Here is a 21,419-nt window from a genome sequence, read left to right on the forward strand (position 1 = left end):
CTTTCTTGTTAATTGTGTCGGTGAAGCTGGCTCCATAGGCAGGAGAGAATGCAATGTACTGAATCAGCTGATGTTCTTTATCCCTAGATTCCCTGAAATAGGGAATGTTGCACAGTCTGCATAGTAATGCCATAAATGAGGCCATTTTATATGGCACGGGATGGTTAGATGAACTATGAACTACCAAATCTGTGGTGGTGAGCTTCCAACAAATCTACTAATGAATAGTGAATCGTATTGAAGTAATTACGAGGTAGAGAAAGGGTAAAACATCATTAACATTTTGTTGCATAGTAACTTGAATGTTATTACGGTAACATTTTATTTTGTCTACGACATTTCAACAGTCTTCTTTAGCGCTGTATTTGGAAGTTGTGTCATTATATCATTTTTTAAAACAATCAATATAAGAGCAGAGAGCCCATTGTCAGCTCATGTTTTCAACAAAAGCATGTAGTTCAAAAGTAAAATAATTATGTTTTAAAACGTCAATTACTAAAAGAAGTTCATTTATTTCGTTCTGAGGCCGATCACCTCATGTTGCACACTGTGTGCAGCAATATCAACAACTTGACTTACAGGAGTATTGGAGTACATGTTCGTAGCGTCTAAAGACGTAATGTATTTATCGTAAGGAACAGATAGACTCGAAAATTGGTTAATCAGACGTTCTCTGTTTCGCAAAGTAATTATCTGTCAGCTAACGTGGACTCTTGCACGCAAGGCTAACGCTTCTTGTCACCGAATCCCGTAAGTCATTATGGGCCGGCCGCTGTGGCCGAGCGGTTCTAGGCGCTTCTGTCTGGAACCACGCGACCGCTACTGTCACTGGTTCGAATCCTGCATCGGGCATGGATGTGTGTGATGTCCATAGGTTCGTTAGGTTTAAGTAGTTTTAAGTTCTAGGGGACTGATGACCTCAGATTTTAAGTCCCATAGTGCTCAGAGCCATTTGTACTGTCATTATGGTTTCGGAGAAAATTGGACCTGAACTACGGAGAAAACAATATGCAACCAGCCTTTATTGTACCACATAAAATCGGGAGGGAATATAGGCATAAAGGACACTCTACCAATAGAATATACAATACTACTGGTATCTACAGCACTACGTAAGATAACTGTCCTATGAGATACATTGGAAAAACATAAATTTCTGTGCGGATTCAAAGAACATCTTAATCTGTCTACCTCCAAGTCAGCCTGAAGTAACCATCTACGTGAGGAGTGACACTCCCTTACAAATGTGCAAAATAATTTAACAATTCTTCACTGGGGAAGAAAGGTACATAAACTCAACATTCTCAAAGAAATCGAGATATTAAGGTGGAAAAAGTGCATGGAGTTGTACGATCACAACATTTTATCAAACTATGACTGCTTAAAATGACTAATCTAGTACTTATATTCTGTCCACTATTTTAAACCATTTTTAGAAAGTGTTATTTGACATTTTTCCCTGTAGTAACTATTCTCCCTCTAGCATTACCGAGATTGGCCTCTACTATGTTAACAGCAATGAAATTCCTACAGCGTAATTTATGTATTTTCTTTGCCTAAAGAAGTTTTATTAAATTTCAACATAATTCTTTTCATTATAGTTTTATTCTATTAAGCATGATTGTGCCGCCCGCCTCTTCGCCCCCCCCCTTCCCCCACCACCACCACCACCACCACCACCATCCCGATATCTACGTAATAAAAGAAGTTTTATAAACAGTGTTCTCCTGTCTATCACGGTAGAGTTATTTGTAAAGATTTTGGATAAAGTAATTTTTGGTATTGGTCAGTTTACTCAACCGCTCTGAAGAGACTGCAGCAGTTCTGTTGAAACACCGGCGGTTTGGTTGTTTTACAAGACGCGGCCAATACCCAAAATTATTTTATCCAAAATGACACCAGCCATGGAAGCCTAAGAACTTATACTTATAAAGAGGCTACCCAACTTTCCTTGCCATATTCCATGATTCTGTTCCTATGTCGCCATTAGTTGTGTAACTTCTTGCGCGGTTCGGATTATTGTTCGCTGCTGTCTTGGCGGCCTCTGCATGCTTCATGTGGTCACGACGATGTCACGTCTTTGGTGTGTCTATGTAACATTTTTGTTGTCCTTTCTCTCCAGTCTTTCTTATACTCAAAGATAATTCTGCATCCATAACATGGCATGGTCGACAGTTACTCGCAGCATATCTAATTAGATGAAAGCGATACGTCATCGTACGCTACTCCTTCACATATCCCCACAACCACCGTCTAATGGGTTTAGGTCGGGGGACCTGGAAGATCACTCATTTTGAAACTGCGTGGAGACGAGTGGTTACTGAAGGCTACTCGAAGCAAATCTTTCACCTGGGAAGATCTATAACATGGAGGTCGTTATAAGGAGCAGTTGTCACTGTACACGCAACAGACCAACGAGGTGTCATCTCCTCGAAGAAAAATTGACCGAGAACGGAGAAGCTTGTGAAACCACACCAGAGTCACATATGATGAGTGCGTCAGATGCTCCTTAAAACACGTGGCGGAGTAGAATCCCGTATGCGACAGTTCTGTGCATTCACGTTGCCGTTCAGAGTAAAATATGCCTCATCCTCCAAATAATATTCTCTGGCCACATGTCAGCTATTTGCTTGAGTGTCAACAAACGAAGCGTAAAGTCACGGATTTCATGAGTGCACATTCTGTACCTTGCAGGTATACCAATATGAATGCGATAAAACTCGAGCACTAACTGCAGAGTCTGAGGCATGTGCTGCAAATTTGGCTATAGCTACAGCAATTTCAACAATTGCCATCGAGAATGAGTTGCCTCCCACCCCCTGCTGCACCACGAAATTCACCTGTTTCTCAGATATCTTGATCGTATGCTTCAGTTGATTTATTTACAAGTGGCCTCTTCACAGCTGTTTCTGTCGCCGATATTCCCAAAATGCAGTGCTACTGTTGCGGCCGTTCTGGTAAAACAAGATTACCTGAAGTGCACGGTGTTTCTTCTCAATAGGACTGCGATTCGTATGGAAAATTTCGTCCTTCGTAACGCTTTGTACCAGCTTCTTATCAACACGCATCGCCAAGCGTCGAACAACATACTGACGTCAAAGCAGTAAACGTTTTACATTCTGACTGCTTCAGCGCCCCATTTCACCTGGTAACAGAAAGTGGAACGTTTTGTTTTCAGCATATTCGGAGAGAACACCGATTAATAAACATACCTGGGATAATTAACCGTCCTGTGATGTACACAGCACGCGCTGCGTGCACGGAACAACGTCAGTTTAATTGTAACTACTCTGTATACCTAATATCATAGTAATTTGTCTGCTGAGGAATGGACAACAAATAGTTCCAAGTGTGCCTGCCAGCCGGGTGGCCGAGCGGTTCTAGGCGCTACAGTATGGAACCGCGTGACCGCTACGGTCGCAGGTTCAAATCCTGCCTCGGGCATGGATGTGTTTGATGTCCTTAGTTAGGTTTAAGTAGTTCCAAGTTCTAGAGGACTGATGACCTCAGAAGTTAAGTCCCATAGTGCTCAGAGCCATTTGAACCACCAAGTGTGTCATTTAACAGTTCGGAATTCTAGTGCTGTATACAGGGTGTTACAAAAAGGTACGGCCAAACTTTCAGGAAACATTCCTCACACACAAAGAAAGAAAATTTGTTATGTGGACATGTGTCCGGAAACGATTACTTTCCATGTTAGAGTTCATTTTATTACTTCTCTTCAAATCACATTAATCATGGAATGGAAACACACAGAAACAGAACGTATCAGCGTGACTTCAAACACTTTGTTACAGGAAATGTTCAAAATATCCTCCGTTAGCGACGATACATGCATCCACCCTCCGCCGCATGGGATCCCTGACGCGCTGATGGAGCCCTGGAGAATGGCGTATTGTATCACAGCCGTCCACAATACGACCACGAAGAGTCTCTACATTTGGTACCGGGGTTGCGTAGACAATAGCTTTCAAATTACCCCATAAATGAAAGTCAAGAGGGTTGAGGTCAGGAGATCGTGGAGGCCATGGAATTGGTCCGCCTCTACCAATCCATCGGTCACCGAATCTGTTGTTGAGAAGCGTACGAACACTTCGACTGAAATGTGCAGGAGCTCCATCGTGCATGAACGACGTGCTGTGTCGTACTTGTAAAGACACATGTTTTAGTAGCACAGGTAGAGTATCCCGTATGAAATCATGATAACGTGCTCCATTGTGCGTAGTTGGAAGAACATGGGGCCCAATCAAGACATCACCAACAATCCCTGCCCAAACGTTCACAGAAAATCTGTGTTGATGACGTTATTGCACAATTGCGTGCGGATTCTAGTCATCCCACACATGTTGATTGTGAATTTTACAATTTGATCACTTTGGAATGACGAAACTAAAATGGAAATTAAGCGTTTCCGGACACATGTTCACATAACGTCATTTCTTTATTTGTGTGTGAGGAATGTTTCCTGAAAATTTGGCCGTACCTTTTTGTAACACCCTGTATATGTTCTTGATTTTTTCAGTGTCGTTGCTATTTTCCACTGGACATTTAGGTTCTACATGCACCACTATATACAGCAGTATCTGTTGAAAAGTTCCACACTCCGACCAACTTTGATGTCTTCCAATATGGGATAAACTATAATCTTTTAAGCTGTTTTTATTTGCTGATGGTCACAAGCGCTACCTTTGTTTGGCCTGTCACGTGATCAGCCGTGGCGATGTGGAAGGACACCATATGCATAACTTTCTGGAAAGGTGAAGAGAAAATTAAAAAAAAAAAAATTGTCATAACGGAATAGTGATCCAGTCCGATCACGTAAAACGCAGCCCTACGAGATGAAGTAAAACCCGCAACTGAACAATTATCTCTGTTGGTGCAAAGCGACAAGGTGTAATAACGTAGGAAGACGATCCCATAAATATCCTATTTGCGAGTTCACAAGAAAGTAGGCGTATTCCATGTAAAACACAGCGCATGCATTCTCTGTGTGTTCAAAAAAATGTTCAAATGCGTGTGAAATCTTATGGGACTTAACTGCTAAAGTCATCAGTTCCTAAGCTTACACAGTACTTAACCTAAGTTATCCTAAGGACCAACACACACACCCACGCCCGAGGAAGGAATCGAACCTCCGCCGGATCCAGCCGCACAGTCCGTGACTGCAACGCCTTAGACCGCTCGGCCTGTGTGTTCACCATCTCCCATAAAATAAACGTGCAAAGTATATCGTGACACTTGTTGCATGTGATATGCTGGACTGACTCACACGCAGTACACATAATATTGTCAGGAGTTTATGAGGTGATCGGTGAAGAGAAGACAGTCGGCAAAGGCAGTAACAATTCTTAGCTTCATCTCGATCTCTCTCGTGATTTTTATCTGGCTGGTTCGCTGAAGGTTTCATTGAACTCAGATAATCCCAGCGCAGTGGCAGATCTACAGTAGATTAATGAAAACACTGTCGGTGTCATCCTTCAGGCAGAGATCCTACGCTTGCCTAGTGGTTTGATAAATCGCCTCAGAGCTGCATCGATTCGACTGTGGCCACTTACGGCTTCTTCTGTAAAGAGCATGTCTCCTGTTTAGGGTAATTTATTTTTTGTGAGGCTTGTAAACCTTTTCCCGAGGAAGTCTATTATGGCTGCCTTCCGCGTCTTTGCCATCACTGTAATATTAACATGTTCTGTGGAGAGTAAGAGTATAGGATTATAAGCAGACACTTTCCTCTTTATCAACAACATCATTATCGCCATGAAGAAACCGAATCTCTTTGTTCCTGGGGGCATTCGTGGTAGGTAGCGTCATGTGAGATGTCTGACATGAAGGAGAAGCGTTTCAGGGATTCGCTAACGAGCCATCAAACAGCTCCCATGGCAATGGCCTTTCAGCGAGCTGCAGAAGGAGGGTAACTTAACGACAGTAATAAGAAACAAAATGCGGCAAAGATATTGTTTGCCAATACAGACTTTCTTTCTGACCATTTCTGTATTTCGAGCTGCGAAATTGCTTATCGTGACATTTTACAGGACAGATTTTTTTTCGATCTCTACATGCTATTAGTTTACAGCACGGATCTTACCGAAAGCTGTTGTATATTAGCTAAGAGGATGGATTCGACGTCGGAAAGTCTGTAGCACTAATTCTGTCCGCCCATGCAGAATTAGGATTTCCGTTATTTTCCTGAACCACTGGGAGAAAATGCCGAGAAGGTTTTTTCGAAAATGATTCAACCTCTTTCCCTTTCCCAGTCTTACCTAATGCGAGCATGTGCTACGTCTTTCATTACCTAGTCCTCCAAAAGACGTTAACAACGAACCGTTCTTTCCCGACCGATATTCAAACCTGAGAACGGTCTGATGGAGCCACATCTTGACAATATTTAGGGAAGACTGCTCTATTCATTTCATAAATTTTAGCTATCTGAAAAAAAATTGCCACCCTGCCTCTTGTTAATCAGTTTGTAGCAAGAAGTCAATGAAAAGCAAGGAGAAGTTTGTAAAAGTAATTACGGTTCACAGAAACGTAATAATGACTTAGAGATTGCCCGAAGATGTTCTAATTATATCGGTTACGGAAAAAGGGCTAAGGAGATGAGCTGAACAGAATGTACAGACGAGACGTAACACCGACAAAAGTAAAGGAAGGGCGAATGTGTCAATTTGAGATACATGTGATGATACTAAGGAAACGACGCACTGAAAATAACGGATGAATTCTGTTACTTTTCCAGAACAATAACTGATGATGGCTAGGGACGACATAAAATTCAGACTGGTAACATCTAGAAATCTGTTGGTGAAAAAAATAGCAATATCGAATATAAACTGTTCGAAAATACTTTCTAAAACTCAATGTTTGCCGTGTACTATTATATACAAGTGAAACTTGGGTGGTAATCAGAACGGACAAGAGGAAAATGCAAATTTTAAATACATAGTACCACAGAAAAATGATGAGGTGTAATTGGGGGGATCGAGTAACTAATAAACTGGTACTGTATCGAATTGACGAGGAAAGAGGTTTGTGGCACAATTTGACTAAAAGACTGACAATACATTGATCCTTTACGATGCGTTACATCGAGTTATTCAATGTGATAATTTAGACACACTTGGGGATTAAAATTGAGGAGTTAGATGACGGTCTGAGCTCAGTAATCAGGTATACATCGATGACAGTCGCAGTAGCCACGTGGGGTGACGGAACTGGCGTAGTGTGAACTAACGTTTATAGCTGCATCTTCGGACTGAGCAGTAACAACCAAAGTGACAGCATTTAGCTTCAGTAAGAGGTCATGCGTGAGAGATAATAAGTCTATAGCTGTTAAGCTCTTTTACTGAAGACATCTTCGGTGGGATTCGTGGCTAGTTCACAGTGGATCCCTGCAGGTGTAGCTGAAAAAACGTAGCAAGATACATTCAGATGCGGATTGTTTTTGGAATTCGAGCGAAATAGTCCGTTTATGCTTGTTCTCATACACTAGCGTTACCATCCCACGATGGAAGACTAGTGCACTTCTTCTTCAGTAGCGAATGTCGAAATACCACAACGCCCTCCTCTCTCTCACTTAAACTGCCGTCGCTCTGAACAATCTCTGTGGTCTCTCTCACCAGTCACAGTACCCGGCCCTGAGCGGTTCCACATCAGAGTGGACCCTGTGGTTTCCTCAAAGCTAAGTATGTTCCTCTGTGCTAGTCTATTTCTACCCTTCGACGCCTTTATGCTCCTATTTTTGTTTCTTTACCTTTTACTTGGTAGTGCGGACGTACACCTTTCTACAGATAAAACTATTCTGTTCACTGATGGCTTTCCCAGCAACTGGTAGCCATTATTTTCCAGATTTAAACATCCCTGTTTTTTCTGTGTTGTTTTGTTAATTACACTAATACACAGTTTTATCAAGATATTTCTTAAATGGTCAGTGACACTGATTCACAGTTTTTTCAAGATATTTCTTAGATGGACAGTGACACCTTTCTTGAAGCATAAGATGACTGTGTGCTACAATCACTTCTCCATGACCGTCGTAATGCCCTTCGTATGTCTAGGTACGAATAGACAACGATTTGACGTGATTTTAAATTTCTTCTCCAAAGAACTCTGCACAAGTTAGTGAAACGGATAGGTAAAGTGCAGCAGAACACTCTTTGCAGACAGTAAACTACAGACTGAATTTGGCAAAAGCCACGTCCAGGAAATACAAAGTAGCAATACATTTGGCCGAGAAGGATCATAATTTAGAGCTGAAAGGGGAACGAGCTATGTAGAATGCTATCTGGATTCTTGGGCAGAAAAAGAAATTCAACAGGATTCCTCCGTGGGATGATAGCGGTAGTGCACTGCAGTAACCGGAAACAGCAAACTACTCTTAAATTCCAAAAATAAGTGACATCCCACTATAGTGCGGATGTACCTCAATACGAAGTTTCAGTGAAGTCAGCAACCTTTGGGTGCAGTGAAACGAAGCCACAACCTAGGACTGACTCAAGCCCCTTCTCTCGCCTGAAATAATTCGCAAAGAAGACGAAATGTTGCGCTTAACTTGGACAAAAGTAATCGGTCTGGAGATTTTAATAACAGTAACATTGCTGGCCATGAAAGCTTACATTTTTCGATTACCACGAGAGAGTAAAATGACAGCAATAACTTTATGTATGAAACTCGATACGCAGAGTTTTGTTGGAACACAAGCCGTCTTGTATTGATGAGTACATACATCATGACCACGTGCTGAATACCGTTGCTCCACCTTTGGAACCCAATGCAGCAGCGCAGCGATTATGCATGCCAGGAACACGGTGATTCCCTAACAGGTTTCCGGAGGTCCCCAACATCAGATATCTGCACACAGGTTATGCTATTCCCGTTAATTACGAGCTGTTAATTTAAGAACACGGAGCTGGCCATCGGTAGAATTCCCAGATTTGTTCCATCAGGCAAATTCCGTGGCTACGACATCAAAGTTTTTTTCACTTTTATGCTCCTCGAATCACTTCTGCACACCTGTTGATCTGTGAGGCAGACATTTATCGTAGTGGAAGAGGCGTCGCCATCGAGGAAGTTGTCAGTTATGTAGGATGCAGGTGGTTCTCAGTAATGTTCAGTAGTTCAGAACTGTCATGATGCCTTCGATTACTACCACTGGCTCCATGGAAGCCCAGTTGAATGTCCGCCGTAACATAATACTGCCCTGACCGACGTGGGTCCGTAGCGCGGTGCATGTTTTGAACAGTAATTCGTGTGGATGGTGACGTGATCTATTGAAGAACATTACTCATTCGACCAAGTGTACGTTGTATTGTTCCACCATCCTACCTGAATGATCCCGTGCCGATGCGGCTGTAACTGATAGAGCTGTTGGTTTAACATTGAAAGATTATTCTCCTGTGTTGGGGAAGCGTTTCTCCAAAAACGTGAGCTGAACGAAGTGCTTAGAAACACATGTCCCTGCACCAACATTGTAATATTCCTACAGACCTACCAGGGAACGGCGCCTGTTCAGCTTTCCTGAGCGGTAAGGATTCCGAACTCCACGTCATGAGATGAGGGGTCACTGTCGCCTACTTGTGGAATCGCGGCTTGTCAAACACTTTTCTTATACATTCGCGAGAGAACCATGAGAACAGAGGATCAGCTTCAAAATTTCTTTGCTTGTCATTGTGACGCGCTGGCCACAACAATCTGCCCTCTGTCGATGTCGCTTACGTCAGTTGATTTCCCCAGTTTTGGCCCATATCGTCGCAAGAATGATTCTACATTGGTGTCATCCATTCTTTCTCCTAGCACTTATTCTCCTTCGTTTTTTTTCTTTTTTTTTTGTCATCACTCTTCTGACTGTTTTGATGCGGCCAGAGACGAATTTCTCCCCTGTGCTGATCTCTTCATCTCAGAGTAGCACTTGCAACCTACGTTCTAAATTATTTGATGGATGTATTCCAATCTCTGTCTTCCTCTACAGTTTTTGCCCTCTACATCTCACTCTAGTACCATGGAAGTCATTGCCGCGCGGAATTAGCCGAGCGGTCTGAGGCGCTGCAGTCGTGGATTGTGCGGCTGGTCCCGGCGGAGGTTCGAGTCCTCCCTCGGGCATGGGTGTGTGTGTGTTTGTCCTTAGGATAATTTAGGTTAAGTAGTGTGTAAGCTTAGGGACTGATGACCTTAGCAGTTAAGTCTCATAAGATTTCACACACATTTTCTTGGAAGTCATTCCCTCATCTATTAACATATGTCCTATCATCTTGTCCCTTGTGGTTATCAGTGTTCTCCACATATTCCTTTCCTCTCCGATTCTGCGCAGTACCTCCTCATTCCTTACCTTAACAGTCCACCTAATTTTCAAAATTCGTCCGTATCACCACATCTCAAATGCTTCGATTCTCTTCTGTTCAGGTTTTCCCACAGTCCATGTTTCACTACCATACAATACTGCACTCCAGACGTACATTCTCAAAAACTTCTTCCTCAAATTTGGGCCAATATTTGATATTAGTACACTTCTCTTGGCCATAGCTAGTCTGCTTTTGATGTCCTTCTTGCTTCGTCCGTCATTGATTATCTTACTGCCTAGGTAGCAGAATTCATTAACTTCAACTACTTCGTGACCATCAATCCTGATTTTAAGTTTCTCGCTGTTCTCATTTCTACTACGTCTCATTACCTTCGGCTTTCTTTGATTTACTCTCAACCCATGCTCTGTACTCATTAGAGTGTTCATTCCGTTCAGTAGATCATGTAATTCTTCTTCACTTTCGCACAGAATAGCAATGTCATCAGAGAATCATATCGTTGACATACTTTCACCTTGAACCTCAGTTCCACTCCTGAACCTTTCTTTTATTTCCACCATTGCTCCCTCGATGTACAGATTGAACAGTAGGGGCGAAAGGCTACAGCCGTGTCTTACCCCCTCTTAATACGTGCACTTCGTTCTTGGGAGCCCCTTATTATACCCTCTTGGCTGTTATACATATTATGTATGACCCGTCTCTCCTTACAGCTTACCTCAATTTTTTTCAGAATGTAGAACATCTTGCACCATTTTACATTGTCGAACAATTTTTCCAGGTCGAAAAATCCTATGAACGTGTCTTCATTTTCTTTACTCTTGCTTCCATTGTTAACCGCAACATCAGAATTGCCTCTCCCGTGCCTTTACCTTTCCTAAAGCCAAACTGATCGTCATCTAGCGCTTCCCAAATTTTCTTTTCCATTCTTCTGTATATTATTCATGTAAGAAACCTGGCTGTATGAGCTGTTAAGCTGATTGTGCGATAATTCTCGCAATTGTCAGCTCTTGCCGTCTTCGAAATTGTCTGGATGATACTTTTCCGAAAGTCAGATGTTATGTCGCCAGACTCATACATCCTACACACCAACTTGAATAGTCGTTTTGTTGACACTTCCCTCAATGATTTTAAAAATTCTAATGCAATGTTATCTATCCCTTCTGCCTTATTTGATTTTAAATCCTGCAAAGCTCTTTTAAATTCTGATTCTAATACTGGATCACCTATTTCTTCTAAATCGACTCCTGTTCCTTCTTCTATCGCATCAGACAGATCTTCCCCCTCATAGAAGCTTTCAATGTATTATTCCCACGTACCTGCTCTCCTCTTTGCATTTAGCAGTGAAATTCCCGTTATAGTCTTAATGTTAGCACCTTTGTTTTTATTGTCACCGAAGGTTGTTTTGACTTTCCTGTATGCTGAGTCTGTCCTTCCGACAATAATTTCGATGTCCTCACATTTTCCCTGCAGCCATTTCGTCTTAGCTTCCCTGCACTTCTTATTTATTTCGTTCCTCAGTGACTTTTGTTTCTGTATTCCTGAGTTACCCGGAACATATTTGTACTTCCTCCTTTCATCGATCAATTGATGTATTTCTTGTTACCCAAGGTTTCTTCGCAGTTACCTTATTTGTACCTATGTTCTCCTTGCCAACTCCTGTGTGGGCCTTTTTAGAGATGTCCATTCCTCTTCAACTGTACTACCTACTGAGCTATTCCTTAATGTTGTATCTATAGGCTTAGAGATCTTCAAGCGTATCTCGTCATTCCTTAGTACTTCCGTACCCCACTTCTTTGCGTATTAATTCTTCCTGACTAATGTCTTAAACTTCAGCCTTCTCTTCATCAAAATTGTCATCTGAGTCTATATCGGGTCGTGGGTACTTCGTACAATCCATTAACTGATTCCGGAATCTCTGTCTGACCATGATGTAGTTTAAGTGACATCTTCCCGTGTCGCCTGGCCTTTTCCAAGTATACCTCCTCCTCACGTGATTCTTGAACAGAGTATTCGCTATTAGTAGCTGAAACTTATTACAGAACTCAATTAATCTTTCTCTTCTCTCATTCCTTCTCTCAAGCCCATATTCTCCTGTAACCTTTTTTTTTTTCTACTCCTTCCCCTGCAACTGCAATCTAGTGCCCCACGACTACTAGATTTTCATCCCCCTTTACATACTGTATTACTGTTTCAATATGTTCATACACTTTTTCTATCTCTTCATATTCAGCTTGCGACGTCGACATGTATACGTGAACTATTGTTATCGGTGTTCGTTTACTGTCGTTTCTGATAAGAACAACCCTGTCACTGAACTGTTCACAGTTGCACACTCTCTGCTCTATCTTCCTATTCATGACGAATCCTACTCCCGTTATGCCATTTCCTACTGCAGTTGATTTTACCCTATATCATCTGACCAGAAATCCTTGTGCTCTTTCCTCTTGACTTCACTGAGCACTACTATGTCTAGATTGAGCCTTTGTATTTCCCTTTTCAGATTTTCTAGTTTCCCTACACGTTCAGGCTCCTGACTTCCCACGCCCCGACTCGTAGTACGTTTCATAATCAATACCAATCGTCGCTGTATAGGTTTATTTCTAGGCAACCATTCATCGCAGAACGTTATCCATTCGTTGATTATTCAATCTTTTTCTCATGGTAACCTCCCCCTTGGCAGTCCTCTCCCGGAGATCGTAATGGGAGACTATTCCGGCATTTTTTGCTAATGGAGAGATCATCATGACGCTTCTTCAATTACACGCCATATGTCCTGTGATTACACGTTACTTGTCTTTAAAGCAGTGGTTTCCACTGCCTACTGCATCCTCATGCAGTTGATCATTGCTGATTCTTCCGCCTTTAGGGGCACTTCCCCACCGCTAGGACAAGATAGTGCCCTGAAACTCTGTCCGCTCCTCCGCCCTCTTTGACAAGGCCATAGGCAGAATGGGGTTCATTTCTTATGCCGTAAGTCTTCGGCCGCCAATGCTGACTATTAATCAAGATTACAGCAGCGGTGGGATTCGAACCCGGGACCGAAGACGTTATGATTATGAATCAAAGACGCTACCCCTACACCACGTGTGTCTCTATCCTGCGAGGTCATATTTTTCAGTTTCTGAATTGTAAATCTATTATTACTTTCGTTTGTGACTAGATGCTAGGATGCCATTCCTGAGGCCGCAGTCTTACGGGAAGGAAGTCGCGAGCGCCGTCTGTATGTAAAACGTGCGAATTTCGTTCTGTGTGACGGTATTTTAAGTGTACGTGTATTGTGCCCTCCTAGACGGAATTTCGGGAGCAGACAAGCATTTTCCTAAACGTGTGTTGGAAACTGCCTAAAAACGAGTGGCAGGCCGGTGTACCACGCCACAGACGTTATTCCGTCGCACGGTTTCCTTCAGTGTATGACTCACCTTCCTATTCCTCAAGACCGTGCCCTGCACGTTACGCTATATTTTTAAAAAAAGTTGAACTGAATTTCTTAGTGTACTGAAATACAATGAATGATAATTTCTTGCAAATATTGATACCTAGAGCAGGTATCCTCCCTTTCGTCTGCTCCGCTTACGTACTATTCTTATCGCCTCATGTGTCGGCAGCGCCATGCGGCATTCGGTGCCGCGGTGCGCAGTGGTCAGATTCTGCTTACTGCAGGCAATAGAGTATAATCTCTGATGTCTTCCTACAAATGCCTCCTTGATGTGTACAGAGCACGTGGAAGGCACGCTGCAGCCGGACTCGCTGTGTGACGTCGCGTACTATGGGCTGAGCAGCAGCCGAGAGGGCACCGTCACCAACCCGGGCAGCCAGCAGATCTTCTGGAACATCGAGGGTGCCCTCCGCTGCTCCCAGAGGTTCGTGCCGGCCGCCAACCAGAGCGTCACACTCACGGTGAGTTGAATTTCTGGACCGTATCACTCAACAACTACGCAGTTTTCCTAAGCGTTTGTAACAGAAGTTACAGCCTGAATGCATTACACCTGTGTATCAGTCATGCGACAACCATGAGCAGCGTTGCATTCGTTTCATATAAACACCTCGACACCGACTTGCGGAGCTCTTAAATGAAACCTGTTGAACATATACACGAATGTTATGAATGTGTATTTCCATGTCGTTGATTTCTTTAACTTTCATATACCGGGTGATCAAAAAGTCAGTATAAATTTGCAAACTTAATAAACCACGGAAAAATGTAGATAGAGAGGTAACAATTGACACACATGCTTGGAATGACATGGGGTTTTATTAGAACAAAAAAAAAAAAAACAACAGAGTATTGCTAGACGCGTGAAAGACCTCTTGCGCGCGTCGTTTGGTGATGATCGTGTGCTCAGCCGCCACTTTCGTCATGCTAGGCCTCCCAGGTCCTCAGACCCCAGTCCGTGCGATTATTGGCCTTGGGGTTACCTGAAGTCGCAAGTGTATCGTGATCGAATGACATCTCTAGGGATGCTGAAAGACAACATCCGACGCCAATGCCTCACCACAACTCCGAACATGGTTTACAGTGCTGTTCACAACATTATTTCTCGACTACAGCTGTTGCTGCAGAATGATGGTGGACATATTGAGCATTTCCTGTAAAGAACATCATCTTGACTTTGTCTTACTTTGTTATGCTAATTATTGCTATTCTGATCAGATGAAGCGCCATCTGTCAGACATTTTTTTGAATTTTTCTATTTTTTTGGTTCTAATAAAACCCCATGTCATTCCAAGCATGTGTGTCAATTTGTACCTCTCTATCTACATTATTCCGTGATTTATTCAGTTTTCAAATTTATCCTGACTTTTTGATCACCCAATATATCGAAAAAGTGTGACGTCCAGGACTATGAGTTAACGTCAAGAAACGCAGCAGTTCATTGCTAAACAGTTTCTTGTATGATGGGTTCAATACACTTACGTGTGCTAAATTTTATTGAAACTCGCCGGCTGTCGGTCAGTAATAACACAATACAATGTAAATGCGTACACAGCTGGACTGATCTAAAGACTGATTCGCATCAGTGGCTTACAACACCCACTGATTCTTGGCTCCAAAGACAATGAACGTACTAGCCTACAGCTGTTCCTACTTTACATTAACGGGTCGACCTGAAAGATAAAAATGAAATAAAGAAGCCAGAGCCAAAGGAGAAGTAACATCATAAAAATAATAAATATAGCCAGTATCGAAACATTAATATCAGTGACTAATAATCCAAATCAAAATTAAATTGTTTTTGATAATTTATGTGACAGGTAGTTCACGAGTTATGTCCCAAGAACCTTGATACACGAATCTCTGTACAATAGATACCTTTGTACTCCTGGCGGTCGACGGCCGAAGTACACTCTAAGTCAAAACTATTAGTAGGCTTTCATGTGACTATACGGCAGTTCAATTTATTATGTTATTTGATGAAGCTACTGTATCCATAGGCTATTGTTACACTCTTCCTTGTCATATGATGACTGCAAACGTGGCGTTATAAATTCGGACAAACAACTCGGTTAACACATATGTCCAATGATTGTTTTTCTACATATTACGTATGATGATTTCAGATTGATTCTTCACTTGCAGTGGAGTGTGTACATATTACAAACTGTGGGCCTGACCGACAATCGAACGCGGGACCTTTACCTTCTGCTGGAAGTGCTCTACGAACTGAGCTATCGAAGGACTAAGCAACCTGTCCTCAGTTGCTTCTCTTCCGCCAGTACCTCATCTGCAACCACCCAAATTTCTCAGCAGCCCTCCTGCATACCTATCTAGACTAGTGCTCATGGAATGTTGAGGATGAGGTACTGGCGAAATTGAAGCTCAATCGACTGAAAAATTTTCCTGGAAAGTCAAATGCCCAAATCTCGAATATCGGTCTGACACACAATTTTAATCCGTCAGGATTTACACTGTCGTGATTTATCCACGTAGCTGATGATAAATTTAAGTTAATTTAAAATTTTATCGGTGTTTACATGGTTTTAAAACTTCGAACCCGACCGGTAGCAAATGAGTTTAACATTTCAAAACCTGTAACTAATAACTGTGTGGACCTCTAATTTCCCTTATCTTTGAATGGTGATCATTGCGCGATATGAAAGTTGGTGGTAATAATATATGCTCTATATCCTTGGCGAGGATCTGCTTTGGAATTTAGTGAGCAGATCCTTCCGTTTAAAGCGTCGTCTATCTGCAAGTGTGTCCCACATCAAATTTTCTATGTGATTTGTAACGCTCTCGCGTTGGCTAATGTACCAGTCACTAATCTTGCTGCTCGTCTTAGGACCATCTCAACCTCTTGAACCAGACGCAACTGGCAAGGTCCCCATACAGACGAGCAATACTCCAAGACTGGAAGAACTAACGTATTGTAAGCAAATTCCTTTATTGAAGGAATGCCTCGCTTCAGGATTGTACCAATATACCGCAATCTAGAGTTGGCCTTACCCGTTACTTGTGTAATCTTATCAGGACCATGCAAGACCAATATATTGAGCATAAGCGTCACATACGCTTCCATAAATCGAGCGTATCTGCCGATGCAGAGCTTTGCGTTGCAATTTTGATGCTCTTGTGTGCCATTTATTTTCACAGGAGGACCTCTTCGATTGTTGCCCGCAGCACCCTTATAGCACAGCGTTACATCGACGATATTCTCCGCTCCTTTTGTTGCCCTCCATCGCAAGCCATCCTGGATTAACATTTCAGCAAAATAGTGCCACGCCGCAAACGGTGAGAGTTTCAACTGCATGCCTTCGTGATTACCAAAACCTACCTCGGCAAGCAAGATCGCCGGATCTCTCTCCGATTGAAAACTCCAACCAACTCGGGAATCTGACGAAATGACGCACCAATTGGACGGAATTTGTCACGGTATCCATCAGGAGGACATCCAACTACTTTATCAAGTCATTGCTAGGCCGAATTACTGCTTGTATAAGGGGCACAGATGGACCAACGCGTTATTGTCTTCGTCACTTTGTGAAACTCTTACTCCTGAATAAATTATGAAAATTTTCTGGAATTGTAATAATTTGTTTGCCAGTACATGTACAGCAGCTCTACCGATTTCCGTTCCATTCGGACAATTCCTTCATGGTCTTAGATTGTATTAGAAGAAATTCATATTACCACCATAATTTGCTTGTAGTTCATATTGCTCCTGTTCTCAACAGAACGGATGGTTTGAACAATGTGAACATTACCGCAGCGATATGAAATCTGAAATACAACATACCTCCTTGATGCCACACCATATGTAACGGAGCACAAACGAGGATTAATCCTGCCGAACATACGAAGCCCATCTTTTATGTTAAATTTCCTTATAATTCTCTCTGTTTTCGCTGATATGCTCCTAGCCATGATAGGAATCAGCTGATGTACTTCCGTTGATGCTCCGAATTCCACGGCAGGACGGCCTGCCTCCCCCAGAGTCTGTTTCGGTTAAATACTGACTTCTGATGTTCAGTGTTGTGTGGTAAGCCTTCCCCATCATATGTGGTGTACTCTCTTCAGATCTAGAACTTCAAGGCGTTGGTATGATGGATAACAGGTAGCAGCAGGCAAATACCGGTTAGCGTATGCAGGTTTGTGGTAAACACTGTGCCCTAGAACTCCGTCATTCCGTTCGTAGACGAGAGAATAAATAAATAAAAAAGGGAGGCTATCCATCAATATGTCCTTCCATTGTAAACTACGATGTGCCGTGACAACCTATGAAGTGACAACACTTTACATCCACACATGCACAGAGGTTCAGGTGCCCCTACCCCTTGATTTTATACAACCTGAAACGCCTTTAAACACCACGAGCGAGATTTTCATATTCTATCGTTCGCTACACGCAAAGTATCAGCCCTGCAGAAAAAAAGAACAGGACATTTTTGTAAGAAATTTAATATAGATAATTCTCGTACTGGAATATATTTTCGCTGCAGGCCGCGGTTTTCGAGTTATTCAATAAAAACGCGTTTGATGTTCACTTTTGTACATATTTCTTGAATAATTCGAAAACCATAGCCTCCAAGCGAAAACGTATCCCTCTACAAAATTTAACTACCTTAAAGTTCCTACGAAAAGGTTCTGTACATTTTTTCTGTAGGACTACTAGTTTGCCAATAGTGAGAGAGAGAACACGAAAAATTTCGCATGGCAGCTGAAGGCGTTGCGGGTTGCCTAAAACTTATACGTAGGGGCACCTGAATCACCTACACTCCTGGAAATTGAAATAAGAACACCGTGAATTCATTGTCCCAGGAAGGGGAAACTTTATTGACACATTCCTGGGGTCAGATATATCACATGATCACACTGACAGAACCACAGGCACATAGACACAGGCAACAGAGCATGCACAATGTCGGCACTAGTACAGTGTATATCCACCTTTCGCAGCAATGCAGGCTGCTATTCTCCCATGGAGACGATCGTAGATATGCTGGATGTAGTCCTGTGGAACGGCTTGCCATGCCATTTCCACCTGGCGCCTCAGTTGGACCAGCGTTCGTGCTGGACGTGCAGACCGCGTGAGACGACGCTTCATCCAGTCCCAAACATGCTCAATGGGGGACAGATCCGGAGATCGTGCTGGCCAGGGTAGTTGACTTACACCTTCTAGAGCACGTTGGGTGGCACGGGATACATGCGGACGTGCATTGTCCTGTTGGAACAGCAAGTTCCCTTGCCGGTCTAGGAATGGTAGAACGATGGGTTCGATGACGGTTTGGATGTACCGTGCACTATTCAGTGTCCCCTCGACGATCACCAGTGGTGTACGGCCAGTGTAGGAGATCGCTCCCCACACCATGATGCCGGGTGTTGGCCCTGTGTGCCTCGGTCGTATGCAGTCCTGATTGTGGCGCTCACCTGCACGGCGCCAAACACGCATACGACCATCATTGGCACCAAGGCAGAAGCGACTCTCACCGCTGAAGACGACACGTCTCCATTCGTCCCTCCATTCACGCCTGTCGCGACACCACTGGAGGCGGGCTGCACGATGTTGGGGCGTGATCGGAAGACGGCCTAACGGTGTGCGGGACCGTAGCCCAGCTTCATGGAGACGGTTGCGAATGGTCCTCGCCGATACCCCAGGAGCAACAGTGTCCCTAATTTGCTGGGAAGTGGCGGTGCGGTCCCCTACGGCACTGCGTAGGATCCTACGGTCTTGGCGTGCATCCGTGCGTCGCTGCGGTCCGGTCCCAGGTCGACGGGCACGTGCACCTTCCGCCGACCACTGGCGACAACATCGATGTACTGTGGAGACCTCACGCCCCACGTGTTGAGCAATTCGGCGGTACGTCCACCCGGCCTCCCGCATGCCCACTATACGCCCTCGCTCAAAGTCCGTCAACTGCACATACGGTTCACGTCCACGCTGTCGCGGCATGCTACCAGTGTTAAAGACTGCGATGGAGCTCCGTATGCCACGGCAAACTAGCTGACACTGACGGCGGCGGTGCACAAATGCTGCGCAGCTAGCGCCATTCGACGGCCAACACCGCGGTTCCTGGTGTGTCCGCTGTGCCGTGCGTGTGATCATTGCTTGTACAGCCCTCTCGCAGTGTCGGAGCAAGTATGGTGGGTCTGACACACCGGTGTCAATGTGTCATTTTTTCCATTTCCAGGAGTGTATTTCAGCAAGCCACCTTGTGGTGTGTAGCGGAGGGTACTTTAGAAACCACTGCCACTTCCCCTTTTCCTGTCCCAGTCGTAAATGGTCAGTGGGAACAACGGTTGGTGGTAGGCCTCCGGGAGTGTTCGGATCTCTCGAATGTTATCCTCATGATCATTTCACGAGATATACACAGGAGAAAGCAATATATTGCTTCGCTCTTCTAGGTACGTACGCTCTCGTAATTCTAATAATAAACTAAATAGTGATCCAGAAAGCCTTTCTCGCAACGCCTGCCACTGGAGTTTGGCGAGCACCTCCGTGACGTTTTCGCTTTCACTAAGTGATCCTCTAACGAAAGGCGCTGCTGTTCTTTGAATATCCTCTGTTCCCTCTAGCAATCCTGTGTGTTACGGAGCTCTTTTCCGTGAAATCAGGAGCTTGCATCCACTTGTACACCTGCACCAACACTAGACTTCCTTTGCAAGCATTCATCCGTTTGCCTCGACATGCACTGTCGCGACACTGGCTGGCTTCCGTTGTCTTGCAGGTGAACTCGCTGGCGCGGCTGACGCAAGACCCGCACTGCCACACGCAATGCGGGGACGGCGGCTGCCGCTGCGTCACCAACCTGCTGCCGCTGGCGCAGATGGACCACCTGCTGCTGGCCACCGACGACGGGCAGTCGCTCGCCTGCCTCTGCGGCGACTTCCAGGTGGGCCTGAAGACCATGAAGTGCTATTATGCTAACACGTAGCAGTATTTATTTAATTTAATCGTACGGCTAGGGCCCCCCGTGGGGCAGTCCGTTCGCCGGGTGCTGGTCTTTCAATTTGACGCCACTTCGGCGACCTGCAGTCGATGAGGATGGTAGGATGATGATGACGACAGCACAACACCGACTCCCTGGGAGGAGAAAATTCCCCGACTCAGCCGGGAATCGAATCCGGACCCAGAGGATTGACAATCCGTCACGCTGATCATTCAGCTACCAGGGGCGGACAACACATAGTAGTGAAGGGGTATAGTGAAGACATGACACATAACGGAAAGTGGCCACTTTTGAGGTTTTGTTTATTCAAGACTAAACATTAGGTTATAAAGCAGTTTAAACATCATCAACTGTAGTATATTGTTCTTGTTACCTGATTTAAAAGAATAGAATATCTGTGCAAAATATACTCACTATAGGATTAAGGTTCCCTAACTTCTACCAACCTTATAAGCTGTATCCCTCAGCTTGAACATATTTAGAAGTCTACTCTTAAAGAAATTTTATATGCAGGGTGTTTGAAAAGGAACACCCTAATTCTAATGTGTCCTAGAATCTGCACAAAGTGACGTACACTGTTCTAGTTCGTGGTGTTTGATACATTAACTCTCAAAGTTAGGCTCGCCTGCAGTTGACAGATCTGTTTGACCTTGAGACGGGACCAGTGCTGGGTTTTCCTTCAATTCAGACCAGGCGTGTGTGCAGTGCAGTGCAACTCAGCAACAATGTGTACCCCGCAACAGA

The 21,419-nt window shown here is 43.8% G+C and overlaps 1 protein-coding gene across 1 annotated transcript in view; it reads left to right on the forward strand.

Annotated features, from left to right (window-relative positions):
- Window positions 1–21,419, forward strand: part of LOC126263389 (uncharacterized) — a 285,649-nt gene that overhangs the window by 221,326 nt on the left and 42,904 nt on the right. The window contains exons 12-13 of the mRNA XM_049960483.1: window positions 14,005–14,186; window positions 20,454–20,618. Of these exons, the coding sequence (XP_049816440.1) occupies window positions 14,005–14,186; window positions 20,454–20,618 (347 nt within the window). The remainder of the gene's footprint in view (window positions 1–14,004; window positions 14,187–20,453; window positions 20,619–21,419) is intronic.

This window comes from Schistocerca nitens, chromosome 6 (assembly GCF_023898315.1).
Source record: "Schistocerca nitens isolate TAMUIC-IGC-003100 chromosome 6, iqSchNite1.1, whole genome shotgun sequence".
Classification (NCBI taxonomy): domain Eukaryota; kingdom Metazoa; phylum Arthropoda; class Insecta; order Orthoptera; family Acrididae; genus Schistocerca; species Schistocerca nitens.